Source organism: Rhinatrema bivittatum, chromosome 13 (assembly GCF_901001135.1).
Source record: "Rhinatrema bivittatum chromosome 13, aRhiBiv1.1, whole genome shotgun sequence".
In the NCBI taxonomy this organism is placed as follows: domain Eukaryota; kingdom Metazoa; phylum Chordata; class Amphibia; order Gymnophiona; family Rhinatrematidae; genus Rhinatrema; species Rhinatrema bivittatum.
Window position 1 is genome coordinate 10,031,051 of NC_042627.1, and position 23,847 is coordinate 10,054,897.

General features: G+C 41.0%; 1 protein-coding gene across 6 annotated transcripts in view; it reads right to left on the reverse strand.

Annotated features, from left to right (window-relative positions):
* LOC115074782 (signal peptidase complex catalytic subunit SEC11A) overlaps nt 1–23,847 on the reverse strand; it is a 189,323-nt gene that overhangs the window by 55,180 nt on the left and 110,296 nt on the right. For 5 of the 6 annotated variants that reach the window (XM_029574592.1, XM_029574596.1, XM_029574591.1 and 2 more), the window contains 3 exons: nt 17,547–17,659; nt 12,824–12,971; nt 537–2,966 (listed from right to left, as the gene is read on the reverse strand). In XM_029574592.1, coding sequence (XP_029430452.1) covers nt 2,466–2,966; nt 12,824–12,971; nt 17,547–17,659 — 762 coding nt within the window. In that variant the 3' untranslated portion in view covers nt 537–2,465. Of the gene's footprint in view, nt 1–536; nt 2,967–12,823; nt 12,972–17,546; nt 17,660–23,847 lie in introns of those variants that run through there. The other variant, XM_029574595.1, reaches the window with a different exon arrangement.

The window sequence follows — 23,847 nt, forward strand, 5'->3', positions numbered from 1 at the left end:
AGTTTGCCTAGGGCATTTTGCACTGGCCCTGGCAACAGACACATATCTCCTCTGTGGTAGCAGAAGCCGACATGCTATTTAATTGCACATTTTTAGCTGCAAAGAAAAATAAAAGTTTTTCAAGAAATTTGTTTGAACTGATTTATTAAGTGGCAAATAATTATACAAATGAGCTTGTATTAAATTGTCTAGAGTCCACTGTGGACTAATTATCCAGCACTGTTTTTATGATAGTACTTTTGAAAGGGACCAGCAAGTTGTGTTGCACCTTATCTCTTTTTTTGTGGTTTTATGGTGATCCATTGCACCTCCAGTTTTTGTAATAAATGTAGTATGAACGAACAAACCGTATCAGTGTACTATGGGGCTGGCTTAAACCGAGTGCTGCCTAATTCAAATGGAAATTCCAGTTACATTTGTTTACAGATTAGCCAGTTGTGACTGTACGGTAGTAAGTTTTGGAGAAGGGTTTCTCAATATCCTTCATCTGGGCGTTGTTTCAACCACTGGTTTTCAAAATAACACCATACATCAAGTCATTTCTTTACATTTTTATTTGAAATATTTTGAAGTAAACATAATAGCAAGGCACAGAGGCCATTGCAGATTAAATATACATGTGATGGCTTGGGATAGTTCCCTGATAACGTAAATCTACTCATAGCGCTCTACACAGGCTACCTGGTAAAACATTCCTTAGCCTACTGTACACATTATCAAAAAAAGTACAAATAGTCCTGACCAATGGTATCCAAACATACGGAGAGAAAAGTGAGTGATTCTGAATGCAAGAAGATAAATAGGGCCTTGAATATGTGTGTGTGTGTGTGTGTTTTAATTAATTAATTAACCATTGTCATCAACAATAAGTCAATTCTGGCTCAACTGACAATCCGAATAGCAGGAACTATTCCACATGGCAAGCAAACAGAAATTGTGCATGGTCATACTGCACTTAAATAGAGACAACCACATGAAAAAAAAAATAGTCAATATGACTACATTTAAATAAATGAAAAATTTCAAAAGTAATTTATAAAATTGAGTACTTATGGGGAGACACTTAGCAAAATTATAAAATGTAAGAATACAGTACAGTGGTCACTGGATTGTGAAAATACTTTTCTATGGGAAGGATAAGCAAATTCTCTACTTGTCTGATGTTATCAGGAACACTATTTGCCAAGACTAGTTGATAACAAATCCAAAAAGATGGAAGCAGCAATTCCACTTTGTTACTCATTCATATTGTATCGTATCTACACAAGGAATTCAATACCATTTTACCATCATGGTGACTTCTTGAGTTGTCTTTCAGAAATTTTTTTTATTTGGGTCCATTTTCTCCCCTGTATATATAGTACTGTTAGATACTAGCCCCTGGATCCAGATTAGGAATATTGGGCTGCAGACAGAGCAAAACCTTCATGTATCCCCTGAATAAGCTATGGTCAATTCAAGGTTTCTACATATTTTGCCTCTTTGTGCCAGCAGCTGTTTGAATCAGACCCCAGGATAAAGCCACATGTGTGTTTCTTGCCCACGTTGGACTCGAATTATGCATTCCTCCTGCAATACAAATACTGCCTGACCAGAGTCCTATGGTTCACTACTGATTGCATGACATGGAAAGAGCTTGGGCAATTTAATGAGTTTCTGCCTCTGAAACTATTCCAAACAAAAGAACAGTAAGAAATATACATTAGACTGAGAATGAGGTAGCCTCTCTTTAAAAAAAAAAAAAAAAGATCCAAATTAGACAAGTTGATTCTGTAACACTGATTTGAAAAGGGCTGGGGCTGAATCTACAGTTGTCACGTGTTCATGGAAAATGCTCAGTGGGAGGCCATAAACATTGTGCTTTAAATAAGTACAGATTGCTGCTAGAAGCCAGGCTAAGTGCGTATAAGCAGAAGATGAGGGGGAGGAGAGAGGATGTGTCAATCAGGCGGCTCAGGCTATAAATGTGGCAATGCTTGGAAGACAAAAATCTTAAAATTAATGGCTAGTAGCAAAGTTTTAGAATCACTAACTCCACGATATGGGATGAACACAAAGTCCTGAAATGAGGTGTGCTGGTTAAAAGAAACAAACCATTCTTGAAGTTGCAGAGTCAGCCATGTTTTATCTTCACAATAGTATTTCTTTTAAAGAGTGTTCAGGGTGGGAATTGCTCTCTGGGTTTTGTTTATCTCTCCCTACTCTGGCAGATATGGAAGTGTAGACTGGAGCCACTGACTTTTGTGGAGGGGTTTACTTTTGCCTGGAAAACATACTTTTCAATTTATGTTTGAAATGAACATTTAACAGAAAGATAAACAGGTTTCTATAAAATGAGTACCATCTTTTGTTTACTTTTTTGTCCTTTATATTGTACCCCTCCCATTTTTGAGTAAAAACAGTTTATTAAATTTATAAAGTCTTTGAAGCATTTTTTTGAATGCTGCTTCCCAGCCCCCATTTGGTTACTCTGAGCCCCCATTTTGTTTTGTGCATACAGAGCCTGCTCCATGAGTCCGTACATGAGCCCTATGGGTCTCCGCACTCTGAAAAGTCTGCTGGCACTCTTTACACTCCCACGGACTTTCTTCCTCTGCTGTGGTGCTTGCCTCCCCATTGTGATCCTCGTGCTTAATAGTCTCTTTCGCAAGGCTCTTCCCTTCATCCTCCGCTACAGCCGTTTCCTCATCCTCCTCTGGCTCTTTTACCTTGTGGACAATGAAGAGATGCCTGTTCAGGGAGATCTGGGAAGTGTAACACAAGCCACAGTGCAAGCACTGAAAGGTGGAGTTGTCCGTCTTGTGCTGGGGTATGTGTTCCTGGAATTCCATACTGGTGTCTGCAGAATATCCACATTTTGCACACTTATAAGAAGTCTTCGGTTTTTTGACCGGTGACGTATCAGACTCGTCTGTGCTTTCCCCTTCTTTCAGTGCTTCAGCAGCTGTCCTTTTAGAAGCCTGAGCCTGAAACAGATTGAGTTGTATTATGACTTTATCTGTTGCACAGAGGGGTATGACTACATCTTATGGCATGTTTTATTACACACTGAATTTCCTGAGACAGCAAATCTTCCCTTCATTCATTTCCAATGTGTTTCCGTTCTGCAGGGCAGAGTTCTAGTGACCATATCTGTCATTGGTAAAACTGAATTCTTTACATACCGTGATAACTTTTATTGATTCTGAGAGTGCCCTCACTTTTTTGCAATTTATACTTTTGCCCTAGTGAGTGGCTTATTTGGTTTTGGATTCCATAGTAGATATATGATGTTTTCTTACTATAAATGGTGTTTTTAGTAGATAGGATAAATTAACCATGACATGTGGGTGATGTTGGCACCAAATGGACCTCTCTTTTCAAGCTAGTAGAGCTTTTGCTGTACTGAGCATGTGCAAGAACTCCCACTTGGGCACTGCCTTGTGAGCCTCCTCAATTGATTTGAGAGTGAAATCTACCTAGGTAGTCAATTCTCTAGGGAGGCAGGTGGGTATTTAGCATGGCTTATTCATCCTGTTATCTACAGAAAACACTGTTTATGGTAAGCAAACTTGCTTTTTCCATCAATAAGCAAGGTTGAATTAGCCATGACATATGGGGAGAGGCAAGCTGAGGGTTGCAACGAGGGACTTACTGATAAAACAACCTGGAACACTCCATAAAGAGTGCACTACTGTGTGAACTGCCTTACAAAACTGCTTGTCCGAATATACTATCTCTGTTTGATAGATTGTCCATACAGTAAAGGGACAAAGATGTGCACTTACAACCATATTGCAGCTTTGCAGATGTCCGATAGGTACTGCTTGTAGATAAACTACTGAATCAGCCATGGCTCTCACATGATGAGCCTTAAGAGCCTGATCTGGTTACTTGCTAGGATATAATATGTTATACAATCTGCCAGTCGATTTGGCAATGTTTTGTTTAGCCACTGCTATGCCTAGTCAGTCAGAACTATAAACACAAAGAGCAGTGAAGCCTGATAATGTGGCAGAGTTCTTTTTTTGTAATTAGCCAAGGTCCTTTTACAATCGAAAGTGTAGAGGGCTTTTTCACCTTCATGTACATGTGGTCTTGGGAAAAATGTAGGTAGCACGATGGCTTGATTAATATCGATAGATACTACCATTTCTGGTACAAATATTGATTGGGTGTGGAGCAGTACCCTATTGTGGAAAAACTTCTTGTAGCATGAGTAATGAACTAGAGCTTGAAGTTCACGGACACTTCTGGCTGATGTTATCGCTACTAGGAATATTGCTTTCCATGTTAGGAACTTGAGAGAAGTCAATTCCAATGGTTTAAATGGCAGTTCTATGAGTTGTGCCAGATCCACATTTAGATCCCATGGAACAGGAGATTTTGTGATTGGAGGTTTAGTCTGATACAAATCTTTCATGAATTTGGACACTAATGGATGAGTGGAGATAGATTTACTATCAATTTCAATATGGTAAGTGGCTAAAGCGCTGAGCTGTACTCTCACTGATGAAGTGCTGAGACCTGAAGCAGGAAGAGTTAATAAATAGTTAAGTAACAGTTTAGTTTGCATGAAAACAGGTCTGTGGAATGGTGCTGACATCATATGGAAAATCTTGTTCATTTAAAGCTTTAGGATCTCCTTGTTGATGGCTTTCTTGCGGATATTAGGATGTCCTCAACATCCTTTGATAAGGCAGTCTGGCAATTGAGAGTTCAATATCCAGTCCATCAGAGTGAGGGATGGGAGGTTTGGATGAAACGGATGTCTCTTTCCTCTTGGATTAACAAGGATGGATCTGATCCCAGATGGACTGGAGGATTGGTGGTTAGCTGCATTAGATATATGAACAAAATATGCCTGGGCCATGCTGGAGCTATCAGAATCAGTCAGGCCCAGTTTTTGAGCACTTTTTGCACTCTTCTGGATATTAGTCGGATTGATGGAAAAGCATATATGAGATCTGTACTCCAGTCAAGTAGAAAAACGTCCTCCTGCACTGTTCTGCCGTGAAAAACACAGCAATTGTTTTCTAGTTTTCTGTTTTGTTCTGATGCAAACTGGTCAACCGCTGAAAGACCTTACAGACTGAACAGTTTTTTTTTTAACATAAGAACTTAAGACTTGCCTTATTGGGTCAAAGCAAAGGTCCATCAAGCCCAATATCTTGTTTCCAACAATGCCCAATCTAGGTCACAAGTACCTTACAGGAACCTAAAGGGTAGATAGATTACAAGCTGTGTATTCCAAGAATAAGCAGTGGATTTCTGCAAATATGGGTTAATGAACTTTTCCTTTAGAAACTTGTCCAAACCTTTTTTTTTTTTTTTTTTTTTAAACACAGCTACACTAAAGCTTTCACCACATCCTCTGGCAACAAATTCCAGAGCTTAATTATGCATAAGAGTAAAAAAATAATTTCTTATTAGTTTTAAATATATTATCTAGTAACTTCATTATGTGTCCCCTGGTCTTTGTACTTTTCGAAAGAGTGAACAACTGATTAATGTTTACTCGTTCCATTCTACTCATTATTTTATAGACCTTTATCTTATCTCCCCTCAGATGTCTCTTCTCCAAGCAGAAGAGTCCTAACCACTTCAGCCTTTCTTCACAGAGGAATTGATTCATCTCCTTTATCATTTTGGTTGCCCTTCTCTGTACCTTTTCTAATTCTGCTATATCTTTCTTGAGATGTGGTGACCAGAACTGAACACAATACTCAAGATGAGGTTGCGCCATGGAGCGATACAGAAGCATTATGATATTCTCTGTTTTATTCTCCATTCCTTTCCTAATAATCCCTGGCATTCTATTTGCTTTCTTGGCTGCTGCTGCACACTGAGCAGAAGATTTCAAAGTATTTTCAACGATGACATTTATATCCTTTCCCTGAGTGGTGACTCCTAATGTGGAACCTTGGCTTGTGTAGCCATAATTTGGGTTACTCTTCCCTAAGTGTATCACTTTGCACTTGTCCACATCAAGTTTCATTTGCCATTTGCATGCCCAGTTTTCCAGTTTTACATTGTCCTCTTACAATTTCTCACAATCCTCTTGTGATTTAACAATTTTGAATAATTTTGTGTCATTGGCAAATGTTATTACCTCACTTGTTCCCACTTCCAGGTCATTTATAAATATATTATAAAGCAGTAGTCCCAGAACATTTGGCATTGACTGTTGCAGAGACCATTTGTGTGGTTGAAAGTCTCTGCTTAGGCAATCTGTCAATGAACTGGAAAATCCCTGGAAGGTAGCTCACTTGCAGTAGTTTGATGTTTGGTTGCCCAGTCTCATTGCCTCCTTGCTCGTTTATACAGAGCATGGTGACCTTGCTGTCTAACTGAACGAGGATGCTTCTCCCCTTGAACAGTCAAGTAGATGTTGCTAGAGTGTATCTGATTATTCTCAATTCTAGGAGATGGATTTGAAAATATTTCTCTTATACTGACAAAGTTCCTTGAGTCCAAAAGAAGCCTGGGGGGGCTCCCCAAGCTCTTTTGGAGGCATTCATTGGTAATGGATGAAATGCAATTGTGTGCCTTCTTGAAAAATGGGTATAGCCATCAGCATAGATCTTGTCATGTCTGTCAAAATCTGTACTTTTGTAGTCAAGGTCTAAGACAGCTAGTACCGTTGGGACCGAAAAATCTCACTGGAAATGTCATATATGAAGGTAAGTTAGAGGAACTACGTGATCACTGCCACCTTATGGCACAGAGCAACCATCACGTTTCTGACTAAGGTCTGATGTGTATGTAGCAGTTTGTGTACCAGTGACCTGAGAATAGACACGCGATCTGAGGAAAGGAACACTCTCTCCTCCAGAGAATCTATCCACTCTCTGATGAATTTGATCCTCAGAGGGAATTAGAGTTGATTTTTCAAAATTCAACTCCTGTAGTTCCTGGAATTCCTAACGAATCATTTGCAGGGAGGCTAGCACAACTTCCTGGGAATTTGTCATCAGCTAGTTGTTCAGGTAAGGGATGACTTGAATGCCCTGTCACTGTAGACATGCTACTACTACAGCTAGGCACTTTGTGAAAAATCTCAGTGCTGATGACAGGCCAAAGGGGAGCACTTTGTACTGATATTGGGAGGAATTCACTACAAAGTGCCAGTACTGCCAGTGGGAGGGATGGAGCATAACATTTTTGAGATCCAGAGTGAATTAATTTGAAATTTCTCCTGAAGTATGTGCTTGTTCAGGCTTCTTAAATCCAGGATCGGTCTTATTCAATCAGAGTTTTGGCGCATGAGGAACTAGCGGGAGTAAAACCTTTGGCCAATAGAAGATGGTAACAGGGCTGCAGTTCTCGATCACCTCGGAAGGGTGTATTCCTCTGAATGGCTAAAATTCACTGCAAGTGAAAGCTGGGGTTAAAACCCTCATCAGAGCCTCCGCAAGGTGTAATCCATATGAACTGGAGATTTCGGGTTTCCTTCTCATGGTATTAAAGTTGATATTCTGGAAAGGAGAGGATGAAAAGTACCATCCTTGTCCTTAGCCACTAAAGAAATTCTTCACTAATTCCATTACTTGGTTAAGTGGCAAACATGCCCTCTGACCTGGTATGGCTGGTGGAAGATCCTCTTCAGAAACTAGAATCTGTAAATGTTCCGGTGTCTGTAAAATTTGAATTGGAGGTCAGTGAGAAATGAGAGGCACTAAAGAGCAAATGGAATTAAATGTTTCAAGTATAGTCCTTGGTCAAGTAATTTACTTGATGAGATTGTTCTAGGACTTGGAGGAGGCAGAGGATTCATATCTCCCTCTGCTCCAGTTAACAGACTAGTTTGGCTTACGTGCAATTGTGTGGGAAGATATATGGCATAATGCCACATTGCTTTTGAAGCCAAAGGTATTGAGAATGATGTTCCGAAGCTCGGTGCATAGAAGACTTGTTGTTGACTGTGCCAGAGATTTGTGCTTTAACCTTGCAAATGGAGTCTTATGCTTCATCATCGCCAATGCCACTTTGTGTGTCGATGATGCTGATGCACTCAAACCTCTATTTTTGGTAGAGTGCTCTGAGGAGCGGTGCTTCTTCTTCGATGCATGTCGGTTGCATTTACTCGATTCCAAGGATTCGGCCTGCTCTATCGACGCGGAGATATTTTGGAGGAGCTCCCACTCAAGTCTCTTCCCGGTGAAGCAGACGAGGCTGCGCTTTGATATGAAGAACGACTGACTTCTGCAAGCCTTGTGCAATTCCTCCATTCTGTAGGCCCTTGCTCTCTCTACACAGAGGAACATATCTGTCCACAATTGTAACAATTAGCCTGGTCATGGTCAGGACCTAGGCAAAGGCAGCAAAGCTCACATCCATCTGTAATGGACATTTTTCTGTCACAAATATAACTTTTAAAACCATTTAATATGGTTTTTTGTTTCCTGACATTTTGAGGAAAAATCTCTTTTTTTTTGGAAGGTAGCACTGAAAAATGCTGCATGTGGGGCAGCTGAGGCAGCGAGGCAACATTTTAGATAGAAAAATGAGGTTATAAAAAGAAAAAATATATATAGAGAGAGGTTCATGTCCTTGCTAGTGCTTGGATGAAAAAAACAAGAGGGGGATCACAAGGAAATGCCAGAGTGGGAACTCCCATACATGCTCAGTACAGCAAAAGTTCTACTAGCTTGGGGAGAAGAGTCTGTTTGGTGCCCCCAGATGATGTCACTCATGTCATGGTTAATTCACCCTGCTTATCGACAAACCTTTTATTAAACCAACATGAAAATTATGCATAGTTGCACATAACCACACAGATCACTTGTTAAGATATGTCATTCACATCTAACTTTCATGCTGATCCAATAAAAGTTATCACAACTACAGAGGATTCCATGAAGTAAAACTCCTGTTGTAGAAAGGCTTTTAATTTGCTACAACCTTAAGAGATTCAAATATTCACTAAAACTAATACTGACTTGACAGCCAATAACCAGGAATTAAATCAGACTACATGCAGAATTTTGGATGTCTATCACTGAGCTCTCAGAAGCCAGTGTAACAATCTAACATGTATACTGCAGTCCTTACACTTAAAATGGAATCTAACTTTAGTATGGCTGATTTCTGAGAGACAAAGACAGAATGCAAACTATGTCACTGCCAGTAACCTGATTTCATCAAAAGAAAAAAGCACTTTTCGCCTTTCTTCATCTTAGTTTTGTGTTTTACCAATACATGAAAACCCCTTCTTATCACCGATCTATCGCTATAGCTGTCTCCCCTTCCTGGTCTTGATCTACTACTGCCACTGCTTCCTTCCTGGTTCCCGACCTGCTCCTGCAGTCCTTACTGCATTCACCTCCCTCACTCCTATGCCCTGATCTGTTGCTACCACAATCTCCTCTTTCCTCTCCTCAGACTCCTATCTGCCAAATACAGCCATCTCCTCCTCCTTCCTTGGCATCAATTTGTAGCGGCAGCCAATAATTGAAAACTGTGATGACAAATGCTCATTTATTTCACATTTCTTCTTCATTTATTGTGTTTGTGATAAAATCAGGTTCCTATTCATCATATAACTGTTCTCAGTCAATAATGAGCAAGGAGACATTTCTGGCAGCAAAACCAATGTATCACTTTAAATATACTTTTCCATCCGTTTCATAGTCTAGTAGGCAGAAAAACAATGATTCACAAATATACCGACAATATAAGGTAGACATATTACTCATGATTGCATATAATACGGATTCTGTACCTCATCTACTGTAGCTTTCTGAAGTATCTGACACAGGTGTAAAACCTTTTCCAGATATGATGGCTTAGTTTTCAAGAAAAAGTTCATTTTGGGAGGGTTCCATTGTATTGAGATTTTATATATACTGTGGGGTCCCCTGGTTACTGCAATAGCAATGAGATCTTTAGGTTGCCTGTGTGTGAATGTCCTATGTCTTGCAGGTCATATCTACTCAGTTTACTGGTTAAATTCCTATTGGGCCGATATAGTAAAAACCGTGGGAGAGCCGGCGCTCCGAGGCGAGCACCCGCTCTCCCGGCATGCACCCAGGCCACTCTCCTGGGCACGCAATCGAGTATTTAAATGAGGGACCATGGTAAAAGGAGGCGCTAGGGACACTAGCATGTCCCTAGCGCCTCCTTTTTGACAGAAGTGGCGGCTGTCAGTGGGTTTGACAGCCGATGCTCAATTTTACCGGCGTCGATTCTCGAACCCGCTGACAGCCACGGGTTCGGAAAACGGACGCCAGCTAAATTGAGCGTCCAGTCTTCCAACCCGCGGGCTGCGGGCAGATTTTAAATTTATTTTTTTTTAAATTTACATTTTTTTTTTAAATTTTGGGGCCTCCGACTTAATATCGCTGTGATATTAAGTCGGAGGGTGTACAGAATGCTTCTCCCAAAATTCTGTACACTTTCCCTGTGCCGGCTGAAATTAACTTCTGCCTTTGGGCAGGCGATAATTTCTGAAAGTAAAATGTGCAGCTTCACTGCACATTTTACTTTCTGTATCGCGCGGGAATAACTAATAGGCCCATTAACATGCATTTGCATGTTGCGGGCGCTATTAGTTTTGGGGGGGGGTTGGCCACGCGTTTTCGACTCGCTATTACCCCTTAGTGTATAAGGGGTAAAGATAGCGTGTCAAAAACGCGTGGCCAAACCGGGGCTAAAGGTGCGCTCGGCCGAGCACACCATACTGAATCAGCCCGTATGTTGGTTACTGCATAGAAAACATTGTGGCTCAGAAGGCCCCAGTGGAGGAGCAGCCTAGTAGTTAGAGCAGTGGGCTGAGAATCAGGGAAGCCAGGGGTCAATTCATACCACTGCCTCAGTACAAACTATGGGGGTAACTTTCAAAAGGTTTTATGTGCTTTTGAAAATTGCTGCGACATATGCTACTTTTACGCACGAGCTCCTTTGAAAATTCACCCCTTAGGTTGTAAACTCGCTGTACCTGATTTTAACTCACCTTTAGCCTGGATTTGTGAAGGCGAGTAATTAAATCTAAAATCCAAATCCAACTGTAGCTGACTTCATATGACAAGGATTTTTTTTTTTTCCTGATACAATTTACAGAAGGACAAAGAGGCATTCCCCCCCCTCAAAAAAAATCCTTCAGTCAAAACTTACAAGTAAAAAGTACTGGAAGAGTTAAAAGGAACATGATCCAAAAATTAAACGTACAAGAACATTTCCTTATGAAATCAACCAAATCCTGCTAATGAACAGTGTGAAAAACAGATCCTCAGAAGGATGCTAGTACTGGTTACAACCAGACGTAGCACAGATGACAGTAATCACAAATGTGCTAAAAAGAAAAAAAGAAGAAAGTGAAAGTGTGTGGTAGGAGTGAGAAAGGCAAACTTCACACGTTATGAGGATACTATTTTAGTCGGAGACAAACACTTCTCTCCAGATTAGATGCTAAAGAAAGGGAAGCGAGGTAGTCAGCAACTATAGCAGAGTGAATGCAATCTACAGATGCACAAATCTGCCTGGAAATTGTAGGCAAATAGTTTCCTCATAACATGTGCAGAGCTAGAACGAGGGTGAGGCAAACAAGGCACCTGGGACTTAACATGCAACAAGTTGCACATCAGTGCCAGTCTGAACTAAATTGCAGCAGTAAAAAAAGCTGGCTCCCGTGTGGGAGCTGGCAGAAGACTGAAGCGCTGTGGCATATGGCAACTCCCATGCAGGACTGACCGCTGCTTTGACAGCTGGCCACCCAGAAATTTGGCAGAAGATCTCCAGAGGGAGGCAGATGGAAAGGAGCGGGCCTCCAGTGCTGAACAGCAGCAGAAAAGAACAACCAACCCCCCATCAGATCTGCTGATGAGCTACGTGCTGCATGGCATGCAGACAACGTGGGGAGCAGACGGAAGTGCTTTCCACCATGCTGCAGCCACCGGTTCACTCTGCTCGGAAAACCCTATAAATTACGGGAGGCGGGAGAGGTAGCAGCCCGCTGAGATTCACTTCCTGCTGCTCTGGTTCAGCCCGTCTAGCACCAGGTGGAGACTGGGAATGGGAAAGCAGGCGAAGACTTGGAGAAATGGGAGCAAAGGGAGAGTTTTGTAAACCAAAGTTCTGCATTATTTGTGGGGTGGGCACACTCGTCATACTTTACTTTGGGTGTAAAAATACCTTGGTCCTGGCATTGCACAAGTTTAACTGCAAAAAAAAAAATAAAAAATCATCTGAGCAGTGCTCTTCAAGATCCACAGCAACTGTGAAGCTACTATAAAATCAACCTGAGCTTTACAGCACTGAATCCACCAGCAGCTGTCCACCTTATTCCAGGATCTGTCTGACCAAATCTTTAACTTACAAATGGCAAGAGAGTATTTGCTCAAGGAGTTTAGTAAGCAATAAGCCCTCTAATCCATTGTACATGTTTAAACTATTACTAGAAGACAAAACTGTAATGTTATTTGAGAACCTCCCTTGATACAGACTACTCTGGAGCAGAAAAACTTCCACTATACAGATGCAGATAAGCTGTGTTGATGTTTGTTGCGATATTAACATATTGGTGCTTTTTTTTTTTTTACTACATCGTTGATTACACTCATCTGCTGTGTATGGTTGTAGCCAATAATTATATCTTTATGAGGAGTCATTTTTCACACTGTTTATCATTTGGCCCATCTTGATTTTATAAGAAAGAAATATGGAAACCAAAAGAAGTCATCTGTATATTCAGAAATATACTTAAACTTATTTCCCTTTCAAATGACGTACACAACACTCAGCAATGCTATATATATATATATATATATATATAAAACATTCTAATGTCTCATTCTGCATGTGCAAATAATGTGGAATGTCTATACAGTAAAAACATGTAAATTACTTCTACTGAATCTTTTTCCAAAGGCATCTCGGGAGCTCCTGGTTGGGGCATGTGGGTCAGGTCAGGATTTTTAATGCCGTGCATCAGACTGATATGATTCTCAAGCATGGAGGCTTTAGCAAAGGTTTGCTTTTCATCTGTGCAGTACCTAAAGAAAAATGCAAGAAAGGTTACTGAAAAATAAGCTTCTGCATGAATGCAGGAGGTCTATAGGGGATTTGCGCTGGCAGGGATAGGCCACAGAGTGAGAGGAGTGCCAGTCGGGAAAGCCCAGAAGAACGGGGTGCAAAGAGAAGCACTGCCAAGGAAACCCATGGGGGAAGGACACCGGCAGTGAAATCCATAGGGGTGTTTTCGGAGAAAGGAATATTCTTGTTGCTCTGTGAAAAAGCAGATTGTCACACATTCTCGGCCAAGCTCTTACTGTCTGCACCATATTCCAGAATTATGCAAACTTTGTTTCAAGGCAGAGAGAGTTATTACGAGAGTAAAAAACATAACGGAGTGTGTTGGGGGATGGGCAAACTGTCCAATGTCAGACAAACTGGAGGATTTATTGCATGGAAAACACCAATATTTATTCTTTTTTATTAGTATAGTTTAACTATTATAATTGATGTTTTTTATTTCTTGATTTTATTGTTTGATGTTTTATGAGGCATGGTGATGTTTCTGTTTTTCCACTGTTGCACTGGTCAGAGCATCTGGCTTGTTGCAGTTTCCAGTTCAGTTTTTGTCTGCACATTTCTATGCATGCTTTATGGACTCTTTATTCTGTATTTGGGAGTCGGTATGTGTGCTGCATGTGTGACCAAAGTGAGGTATTTTGTTGGCATGTAGTTTCTGTGTAGGGTTATATAGCAGCCTGTCTTGTTTTGCTTTCCTAATATGAGGTGTGTTGGTGTTTTAGGGCCTGGTGTAATATCTGCAGTATTGCCTTTTCGTAGGTAGGGTTGGGTTTTGTTTGAATGCTGGCAGTCAACAATTGTGGTATGAGAGGTTTACTATAATGTAATTAATTTTACTCTTGACTTTCTGAGGGCCAAGCCAACCCAACACACACAAGAATAGACCTAATACCATATGGGTTTCAAGTGTCTTTTTTTGTAGGATTTCAGCAGGGATGTAAATGTAATATACATGTTGTTATAAAAATATTTTACCTCAGACTATACATTGAATGTCTTTTTTCATGTGAAATCTGTGAGAAATGCATATTTTAAAACTATGTAGGAGATGGCCATGTAATACCTTTACATGGGCCCTGACTGGAAAAACAATAAAAATTGAATATTAAAAATAAACAGAATGAGGAGTGGGCAGCATATAAGCTAGTACTGGCCCTGGGTGGGTTGTGCATGAAGTGGGGAAGGGAATACAGGGAGGAAAGGGAAGGGGTGAATGAGAGGAAAGGGAAGGAGAAGGGGTGTGGGAGAGAGAACGAAGTCAAGGGAAGTGGGTAAGAGGAGAAGAAAGGAAAGGGAAGGCAGGTGAGTGAGAGGGAAAAGGGAATATGAGTGGGAAAGTAAGGAAAAAGGGAAGGGGATGTGTTGGGGAGATGGAAAATGAAGTGAGAGGAAAAGAGGGGGGCGTAGAGAGGGAGCAAGACTGTACTGGAGAGAGGGCAGGCCAGACAAGACAAGGACCTCCCACCATTATTCCCACGTCTCCAGGCGGCAGTAGGCTGGGTTCCCTGGAGTGTGGCAGGAGTGCCAGCTTCACTGATGCACCATCTTCCACACCTCGGGGAACCCTGACCCCTGACCCCTGCCTCCCCACTCACCCCCACTATGTGAAATCAGCAAAAGGGCAGACTGCAAGGGACTTCTACTCATCAAAACTCCAAGAAGTGCCCTCCCCCTGGCCCTTTGAACTACATTGTGCCTTGGTTGAGGGGTGGTCAGGGGGCCATCTCATCCCTTGCTCAGGCAGCAGATTGCCTTGAGCCGCCCCTGATAACCCAGCCCCCGCTGCCATCTTAATGGTTTTCACATTTACACAAGAATACGATCGGACTTCTTTTTAGACTTAAATTACAATTTGGTTGAAAGACAGCATTATACTGTAGAGTTATTCAATGTCCTGGTTAAAAAAAAGATGAGTAATTAGTCACTTTCTAGTTTGTAGCAAAAATGACAAGGGACAGGTGGCATTTTATAGATTAACCAATTTATTCAGGCATGAGCTTTTGAGGACAGAGTCCACTTCGGCAGCTGCATGAAATGTAATACATAAGAGGGTAAAATATATGGGGATGGTGTGTGTGTGCGCGTAGGGATACAGAACAGCAAGAAGGCACTGAATTAGGTGCGCAGGGTGTGGAAATAGACAGCGGAGATAAGTCTGAAAAGACAGAATGATCGGAGAAGACTTAAGTTCATAGATAGTCGAGGTGTGCCATGAAGCCATTGCCTCTGTTCAGACCTAGGGTGTGGTGTTCATTTTTTGATGAGTTCCTATTCAGCAGTTTCACGCTGGAGTGTTCCTTTAAAGATACTTTTTTTTTTTAGGAGTACGGCAACCTTAAGGTCAAACAGAGAATGTCTTGGAAGGTCAAAATGTTCTTCCTATTGGTTTCTGAATATTGCCATTTCTAATGTCAAATTTATGTCCATTTATTCTTTTACTTAGGGATTGACCTGTTTGTCTTATGTAGACAGATGAGGGACATTGCTGGCAGGTGATGGCATATATTACATTGGAAGAAGAGCAGGTGAATGAGCTCCAGATGTTGTAGTTGATATTGTTGGGTCCTGTGATGGTGCTGCCTGAGTTAATATGTGGACAAAGTTGGCATCTGGATTTCTAGCAGTCTGTGTCATTGTTGTACAATTTGTGGTTGCTGGTGAGTATCCATTTGAGGTTGGGAGCTGTCGGTAGGCCAGGACAGGCTTGCTACCTATGGCCTGTGAGAGGGTTATCTAGGATGGGGTGTAGATCCTTGATTATATTTTTCAGTGGTTTCAACTGGGAACTATGGGTAACAATCAAAGGTTATTTTTTTTTGTAGATAATCCTGTAGCAGTGTTCCTGGGTATTTGTCTGGCTCTGTCAATCTGTTTTCTTTGGGTAGATACTGTAATTCCAAAAATGGCCACTGTAATTTCTGAAAATGGGAGTCCCTCTCTGACGGGTCAGAACAGATGTGATTGTACAGTAGGCTGCAGACAATGGACCTGGTGATAGGGGGTGAGTGGAAACTAGAAACATGTAGGTATATGTGGCAGTTGGTGGGTTTCTGGTAAAATATGGACACCACTGTCCAACTATATGAGGGACAAATAAGAATCACATTATGCCGGAAAACCGACTGCCAATCATGACCTCCAGCTTCCACCCACCCCCTACCACCAGATCCCATTGTCTACAACCAAACCCTACTGTAGAATTGTGTCAGATCTGACCCCTCAGAGAGGGACTCCCATCTGGAAATATTAAAACGGACATGTTTGGAATTATAGTATCCACCCAATGAGGTAAGAAAACAGATCAACAGAGCCAAATACCCAGGAATATGCCATCACCTGCCAGCAATGTCCCTCTGCTGTCTACATAGGACAACAGGCTAATCCCCAAGGAAAAAAATAGATGGATATAAATCTGACATTATTTATTTATTTAAAATCTTTTATATACCGTCGTTTAGTAATGTACCATCACAACGGTTTACATATAGGCACATATATTTAGTTTGGATACAAAGGTATCTACGAAAGTGCCATTACAATGCCGGTACATTCTTATATAAAATAAGGTATAGGATAGGTGGCATGGATCTAGTCCATGAATATGATTAATAGGGTAATCATACAAAAGTTGTGCTTAAACTGGAGTTCTCTAACATAATTATTGAGTATAAAATGAAAAAATGTGGGACCACACATCTAGGTAACCTTGTTCTGTGTTTTAGAAATGGCAACACCAATAGGAGAACATTTTAACCTTCCATGACATTCTCTATTTGACCTTAATGTTGCTATACTCCTAAAAAGGAACTTCAAAGGAAGACTCCAGCCTGGAACTGCTGCAACTGGAACTCAGCAAAAAACTTAACACCATCACTGTAGATCTGAAGAGAGACAATAGCTTCATGGCACATTACAACTATGAACTTAATTGTTCTCAGATCATTCCGTCTTTTTCACACTTACCTCAGTTATCAGTAGTCTGGACTATAATGCTATTACCACTATTTCCACACCCTGCCTGCCTAATTCAGTGCCTTCTCTTTGCTCTGTATCTACTCCCCTTCCCAATACATTTTTACCCACCTCTGTATCTGTCCTCGAAAGCTCATGTCTTGTTAAATTTATTCTATAAGGTACCACCTACCTCTTGTCACTTTTGCTCCAACAGACTAATATGGCTATCCCTCTGAATTTCTGGACTGTGGCCCTCTTGGAAGTAAAAAATAACCCTGTTCTACATTTTAAAATTTAAAAAAATGTCTTGTCCCTCAAGGAGGACACATCTCATCTGTCAATCATGCTCAAAAGTAGTGTATTTGGTGCAGACATCTGTTATTTTCAAGGGACAGCAATGAGGCACTGTCTGGTAAACCTAAAAATACAATTTTATTCCAGCGGATAAAGCATAAGAATATATTACACTTGGGATCCAACTCAAACCTCGAATTCAATATGTTTGTACAGCACAGATGGCAATGGGCAACTGTCAGAACTAGCCCTTCATGCTATTAACTGTAGATCCCTAAGATACTTACGAACAGGTGTAGACTTTCTTTGATGTATCGTGATTGTTACGGACATGTTTCCGCAGGCTGTTGGAAGAGTTGAAAGACCTATTGCACTGTCGGCATGGATATCGCTTCACAGACTGTGAAAAAAAATATATATCTGTGTTTAGATTACATCCTGTCTGATCACCTTCCACATGCACGGCTCCGGACAGTGCATAAAATCTAACCTTCTCATTGGCAAGGTGTACACACACTGAGAACAAAGTGGTAACTAAGCACGTCTGTTCATGTGGTTATACACAGAATGCAAACTCTTCATGTTATGTAAGCAAAAGTGTTCCAACTCCATTCGCAACAGCATATGGTGGTGTTTTAAACATAAATAATACCAAAAAACGTTTTAGACATAAATCACAGAATAGCTTAACACAAACAAATCATTGACTGGACCAGAGTTGTAGCTCTGATTTTCTGAAGAAAAGCAACACTATATCTCCTTGCATGTAATGAAGCAAAACCAGGACAGGATCAGCCTGCGTGGGTTGACATGGGTAAGATGGCAACCTATTAATCCATTTTTCTTTCAACGGTCTTTCATTTCTTAGGCAGAATACAGTTTCTGGATGTTAATTCAATGCAGTAACTCTCACCATTATAGGTTTCAATGAATCACGTACTGCTCTTCTGTTCAGTAAAAATCAAAACCAAAACTGCTGTAACCCCCCCCCCCCCCAATACAACCAAAGTAATAACATACAACACAAATAACTAAAGAGTGACCTTAAAAGGGGGAATTCTAAAGAGGTGAAACATTTTACAACAAAAAATATGAGAAATACACGACCGAACAGAGCTAAGAAAGGTTAGGTGATATTCTGAAGGAATCAGGTACTGGTGTATAACTGCTCTGAGAACCTTTTAACAAGGGTAATTACACAGACTGGGAGCCTGAATATGCAACACCTTAAAAGGAAGGAAATTTGTTGCCAGGGGATGTGGTTAGTGCAGTTACTGTAGCTGGGTTTAAAAATGGTTTGGACAAGTTCTTGGAAGAGAAGTCCATTACCTGCTATTAATCAAGTTGACTTAGAAAATAGCCACTGCCATTAGCAATGGTTACATGGAATAGACTTAGTTTTTGGGAACTTGCCAGATTCTTATGGCCTGGATTGGCCACTGTTGGAAACAGGATGCTGGGCTTGATGGACCCTTGGTCTGACTCAGTATGGCATGTTCTTATGTTCTAATGCGGTTCCCGATACTCCTGCAGTAGAATTAAAGGGCCCTGTGGGCCCAACACTACATTCCCCCAAAAAGTAAAAAAATAAGTCACCGGGGGGGGGGGGGGGGGGGGGGGGGGGGGGTGGGGGGGGGGGGGGGGGGGGTGGGGTCTTACTAGACCCATCCCCACCCCAGGCTGCCAACTGAGGTGGCCCGGCAAAATAAAAGTTAAAAAATAGATTACAGTTGTGCACAACAATAGCCCCCACCCAGGCCAATCCCCCCTTCCTAATGCAGTCCACAGCCCTGGCCTCCTCTTTCTATAGAAAAAATAGGCCTGGAGTAGCACCCTCCCCACCCCCAAATCTTCAAAAATAACATTGGTGGCCTAGTGGCCCCCCACCCCGGTTCCCACCCCATTACTTAAAATTCTCATTGGTGTTCAGTATTCAGTCCTCAGGTTTTGCCCCATCGCATGACAGGAGCAAGGCTTGGTTGGTGCCATTTTGGAAAATGGCATCAGCCAGGCCCAGGGCTAGGGAGCACCCCAGACCCTCAATGAGGATTTTAAGGTAATGGAGTGTGCTGGGGGGGGGGGGGTACCAGGCCACCACTGTTATTTTTGAAGAGTTGGGGGATGGGAAGGGCCGCTACTTCCGGCTTATTATTTCATTAGAAAGGTGGGGCTGGGGAGTGGTCATTGCACAGCAACTTTAACCTATTTCTTAAATTTATTTGCAGTGCGGGGGTGGGGGTCACTGGTGACATTTGTTTTTACTTCGCAGGGAAAGCTGTGTTGCGCTGCAGGGCCCTTTAAGGACATGGCGGCCCTGTGAGTTAAAGGCTGCCATTTCCCTTTGACTAGGCCTCAGCTGCTTTATTTTGTCTCAAAGGCTTTTACCACGAGACATAAAAATGCAGCAATACCGTTGTGATATTTTGTCAGGGAGGGGCAAATTATCACAGGACTGCCCCCTGCATTACTGGGCTCCATCTGTAATAAAATATATTTTAGTGAATCCAAGCCTTAGCATTGTATAGATTTGTATATCGCACTTTAGTCAGAAAGCTATAAAGGCAAGTTTTCGAATATGTGGAATATATACTTTAGCTGTCTGATCTGGATATATTGCAGTGAGAAAGACCATAGAGACATGCACGGGCCAGACTAGGCATCTGCAATCATTATTGTGCCAAAGTGGTTTCTAAATAAGGGCCAGCATTCATGATATATATGCGCTCTGCCCCTGTCCCTAGGTTTTGGACTATGGATAAACCAATGGCTTTCCAATAAGATTAGAAGGAAGGCATTTTAGCTCATTCAGAAGAAAGGGTTATTTATGCTTAACAAGTATATAACATGGTCCTGTAAAAGAAAGTTCTAGCCATGTCAATACATATTTTAAAAGGTTGGAAAAGGTTATTAGAAGAGAAAGGTTTTACCAAGTATTTAGGTTTTAATTGATAACTGCTGATTAATTGAGTAATTGCAATCACCTTCTGGTCAGGAAGGATTTTTTTTTTTTTTTAACCTTTGGGGCAAAATTGACAAACTCCCAGTTCACCCTTCATCTGTTTTATCACAGCAAAATTTGTCCAAATATACAAAATACTAAAAACACTTAACTGAACCAATATCCGTCATCTTTTAATCAGTCTAACCCTGGGGTTATATACAATTCTGCAAACAATTAAAGACTAATATTCAAGACTGAGGCATTACATCTCAGCCTCTGTGACAGCCATATACATCCTAGTACCTGTAAATAAAAGCAGAATTAAGGTTTATTACTGTTGTAGCAAATAGTTTGTTCTCTGCTCACTGCATTATATTTCCTGTCATTAAATCTGACTGCATTTACTTCAGTTTCTCTGGAGCATTTGTCGAGATAAGAAATAGCAGGGCTCAAGGGCTGAGTCCTGTGGGACTCTGCTTGTCCGTTCTCAAAAGAAGAGATGTCACATCATTCTGTATTCTTCCACTTAGCCAGCTCCTTATCAGCTCGTGTGTGCTAAGATGGTTCCTTACAGCTTTCATCTTGAAGTGCTCCATGTTGCAAACTCAGATGAGAAACAATCAAAAGCTGTATAAAAGACTTCTGGTCTATCTCCAGCAATCTCCCCAGAATGTTAATGACCGCCGGGACTCTTTCATACAATCTACATCACGACTAGCAGAGCTGCAGATTCTGAAAGCAATATCACTAGCTAGTTTCTTCAAAAAATCAACTTGTCAGTTTTTCTCTTCTATTGGTCTTATGCCTTGGCATCCTTCTTTCTCATCTTAATTTTTTTCTGTACTTTTAGGCATAGTGCTTATGGAAATTTGATTATAATCATAGTCCCTGTTTTCAAAATTATCTTAATCCAATTCTTCTCTTCAGTAGTTCAGGCTATAGTCACAGTCCCTATTAATCTGTGGCAAATTGGAAGTAGAATACGCAGCAAAGATTTAAAAATTCTGTGAAATTCAGTGGCATGGTTGTATATGCATACACATTGTGTTCAAAAATCAACTTCAATAAAATATTTGCTTTAAATATATTATCAGTTTTCTAATTTTTGTTGCATGAGTTAGAATAAAGCTAACTTGCTTTCCTGTAACAGTTTGCTTATTTCAGTTTATGGTCCACTTAATTACAACAGTATCCTAAGTAACTTTACAATAGTTGAAGACAATTGTTTATTAGGCTCACAAGACCACAATCAGCTTCCAGAAAGGTCTAAGGCCTTTTAATACTCATGCACAGCAGTTCCCACACTGTTCTATAATATAGTTTTGACTGGAGGAAGAACGCCTCCAAAACTGGAGGTGGGAGGGATGGAATGACTGGTGGACTCCTATTTTCAGAGAATACCAGCTACAGCTAAGCAACTTCACTTTATCTGAGGACTAGAAGGTTTACCTAGTCACAAAAGTGGTTCTCTCTAGCTAAGGGCTGCCTTCGCCATAAACAGTGAAACAAGAACTGCTAATAGGAAAATAATGTGAAATTAGTTCTTCCTGATCATTTCCTTTCCTTTAGTTCAGTCAGACCAGTCCAGACTAATGGTTATGCCCACCAACCAGCAGATGGAGACGGAGAATAACAGGCTCGCTGACGTCAGTCCTCATAAGCATCTGTGCTGATTTCAGCCTGCCAGTATTCCTGTAACAAGCTAATTGGATGTTTCCTGAAGAAGACGAGTGGGGTCGTCGAAACTAGGTCCTAGTTGGGGTGATTTTTTTTTTTTTTTAAAGAGTTGACTGATGTATAATGGTGTGATATATGTTGTAATAAAGTAATTAACATTGTAAACACCATTTCTTTTGGTTGTATTTTGGTACTGATTGGTAAACAGTGTAATAATTGCTACCCCTTGGCTAGTGCCGTGAAGGTGGTAGGATGTACATGAAATGGAGAATCAGTGGGCCAAGACAAACGAAGCTCTAGAAGAACAATGTTAAGAAAGTAAAATAAAAGAGAATAAGGAAAACAATTTGGTTTTCAAAGGAGATGGCTGAGAATATACAAAGGTTCACAGAAAGAGGAGCACAGGGAAGAACAAAGTAGTAAAAGCCCGTCAAAGGATGGGTAAATACTGTGAAGTGTAAGAAGTACTTAAGAGAGATGTGTGGTAGTAGAGCGTGCAGGCTGACCTTGAATGTACTGTGTGGTAGTAGAGAGAGGATTGGTCAATTCAGAGAGAGAGGGTTAGAGGAAGAGAGCACAGCCAGAGAGATGGGTGGAGCTAAATTTCCATAAGTAGTAGTAAAGTGTGGATTAAACAATACAGAGAGAAAGGGATGGAGCTGGACAATATAGGGTTAAAGAGTGGCCGAGCTCAATTTCCAAAGTGGTGATGCAGGCAGGGGGCAACTTTCCTCTTTATTATAGTTAGATGCTGAAAGAGAAGGGGAAATAGTCAGGAAGGCAAAGGCACAAGAAGAAGAAAAATAGCTAAAGAGGATATGTGAGGTGACATTTTTCAGGTATGTCACCGAAAGGAGAAAGAGTAGAAGTGGCAGTGCAAGATTAAGAGAAGACAAGATGTGTGGAAGGGGAGAAGAAAAAAGCAGAAATGCATAAATTCTTCTAGAATATGTACGAACATGAATAAGAACATACATCTGCCATGGTTTTGACAGAGATTATGAATGCTGGCTCAGAATGTGATTATTAAACAAGAATACAAATGATGATTGTGTAAACCGTTGTAATCTTACTCTGGAACAACAACATAATAAAATGCCTAAATAAATAAATACTGAAGAAAAATTTGGAGAAGGACCACTGCTTTTTGGAAAATATATATATACTGTTTATGGAAGAGAGTCTGAGTAGAACTACAAAAAAATCTACAAGTGGAAAAAGCATTGGGACCAGATGGGATACACCCTAGGATATTAAGGGAGGTTCTGGTAGTTCTGCTGGAAGACCTGCTCAATAGATGCTTTCAAGATGGATGTACACTTCCATGGAACAAAAGGCAGATGGTGCCCTCTTAATAAAAATGATAAAAGGGGGGAGATTGGAAATTACAGGCCTGTTCGTCTGACTTCATTGGAAGGAAAATTAATAAAGACTCTTCGGAAGGGAAGATTAGTGAAGCATATTGAATCCATTGTGTTACGGGATCCAAAGCAGAATGGGTTTATCAGAGGGAGATTATGTTAGACAAATCTATCGATTTCTTTGATTGGATGGCTAGAAAATTCGATAGAGGGCATGCGCTAGTTGTGGTTTACTTGAATTTCAGCAAAGCATTACTGTCAATCATAGAAGGCTCACAAATAAACTGAGAAACCTGAAAGCGGGCCTCAAGGGAGCCGATCAGATTGGAAACTAGCTGAGAGGTGCCAGAGGGTAGTAGTAAATGGAATTTGCATTGAGGAAAGAAAAGTGATGAGTGACATGCTTCAAAGATTAGCCTTGGGTTAGACCTGTTCAATACCTTTATGGGTGATATTGCTGAGGAATTAGGACAGGTCTTGATCATTTTTTTCTAGAAGCCAGCCCAAATATGTAGGAGCCAGAATACTTGCCTGTTCTAAAGAAGGAGGGGGGGGGGGTCCTTATTGACCTCTTCTTTCTCTAGTCCCTCCATACTCCATCACTCACCT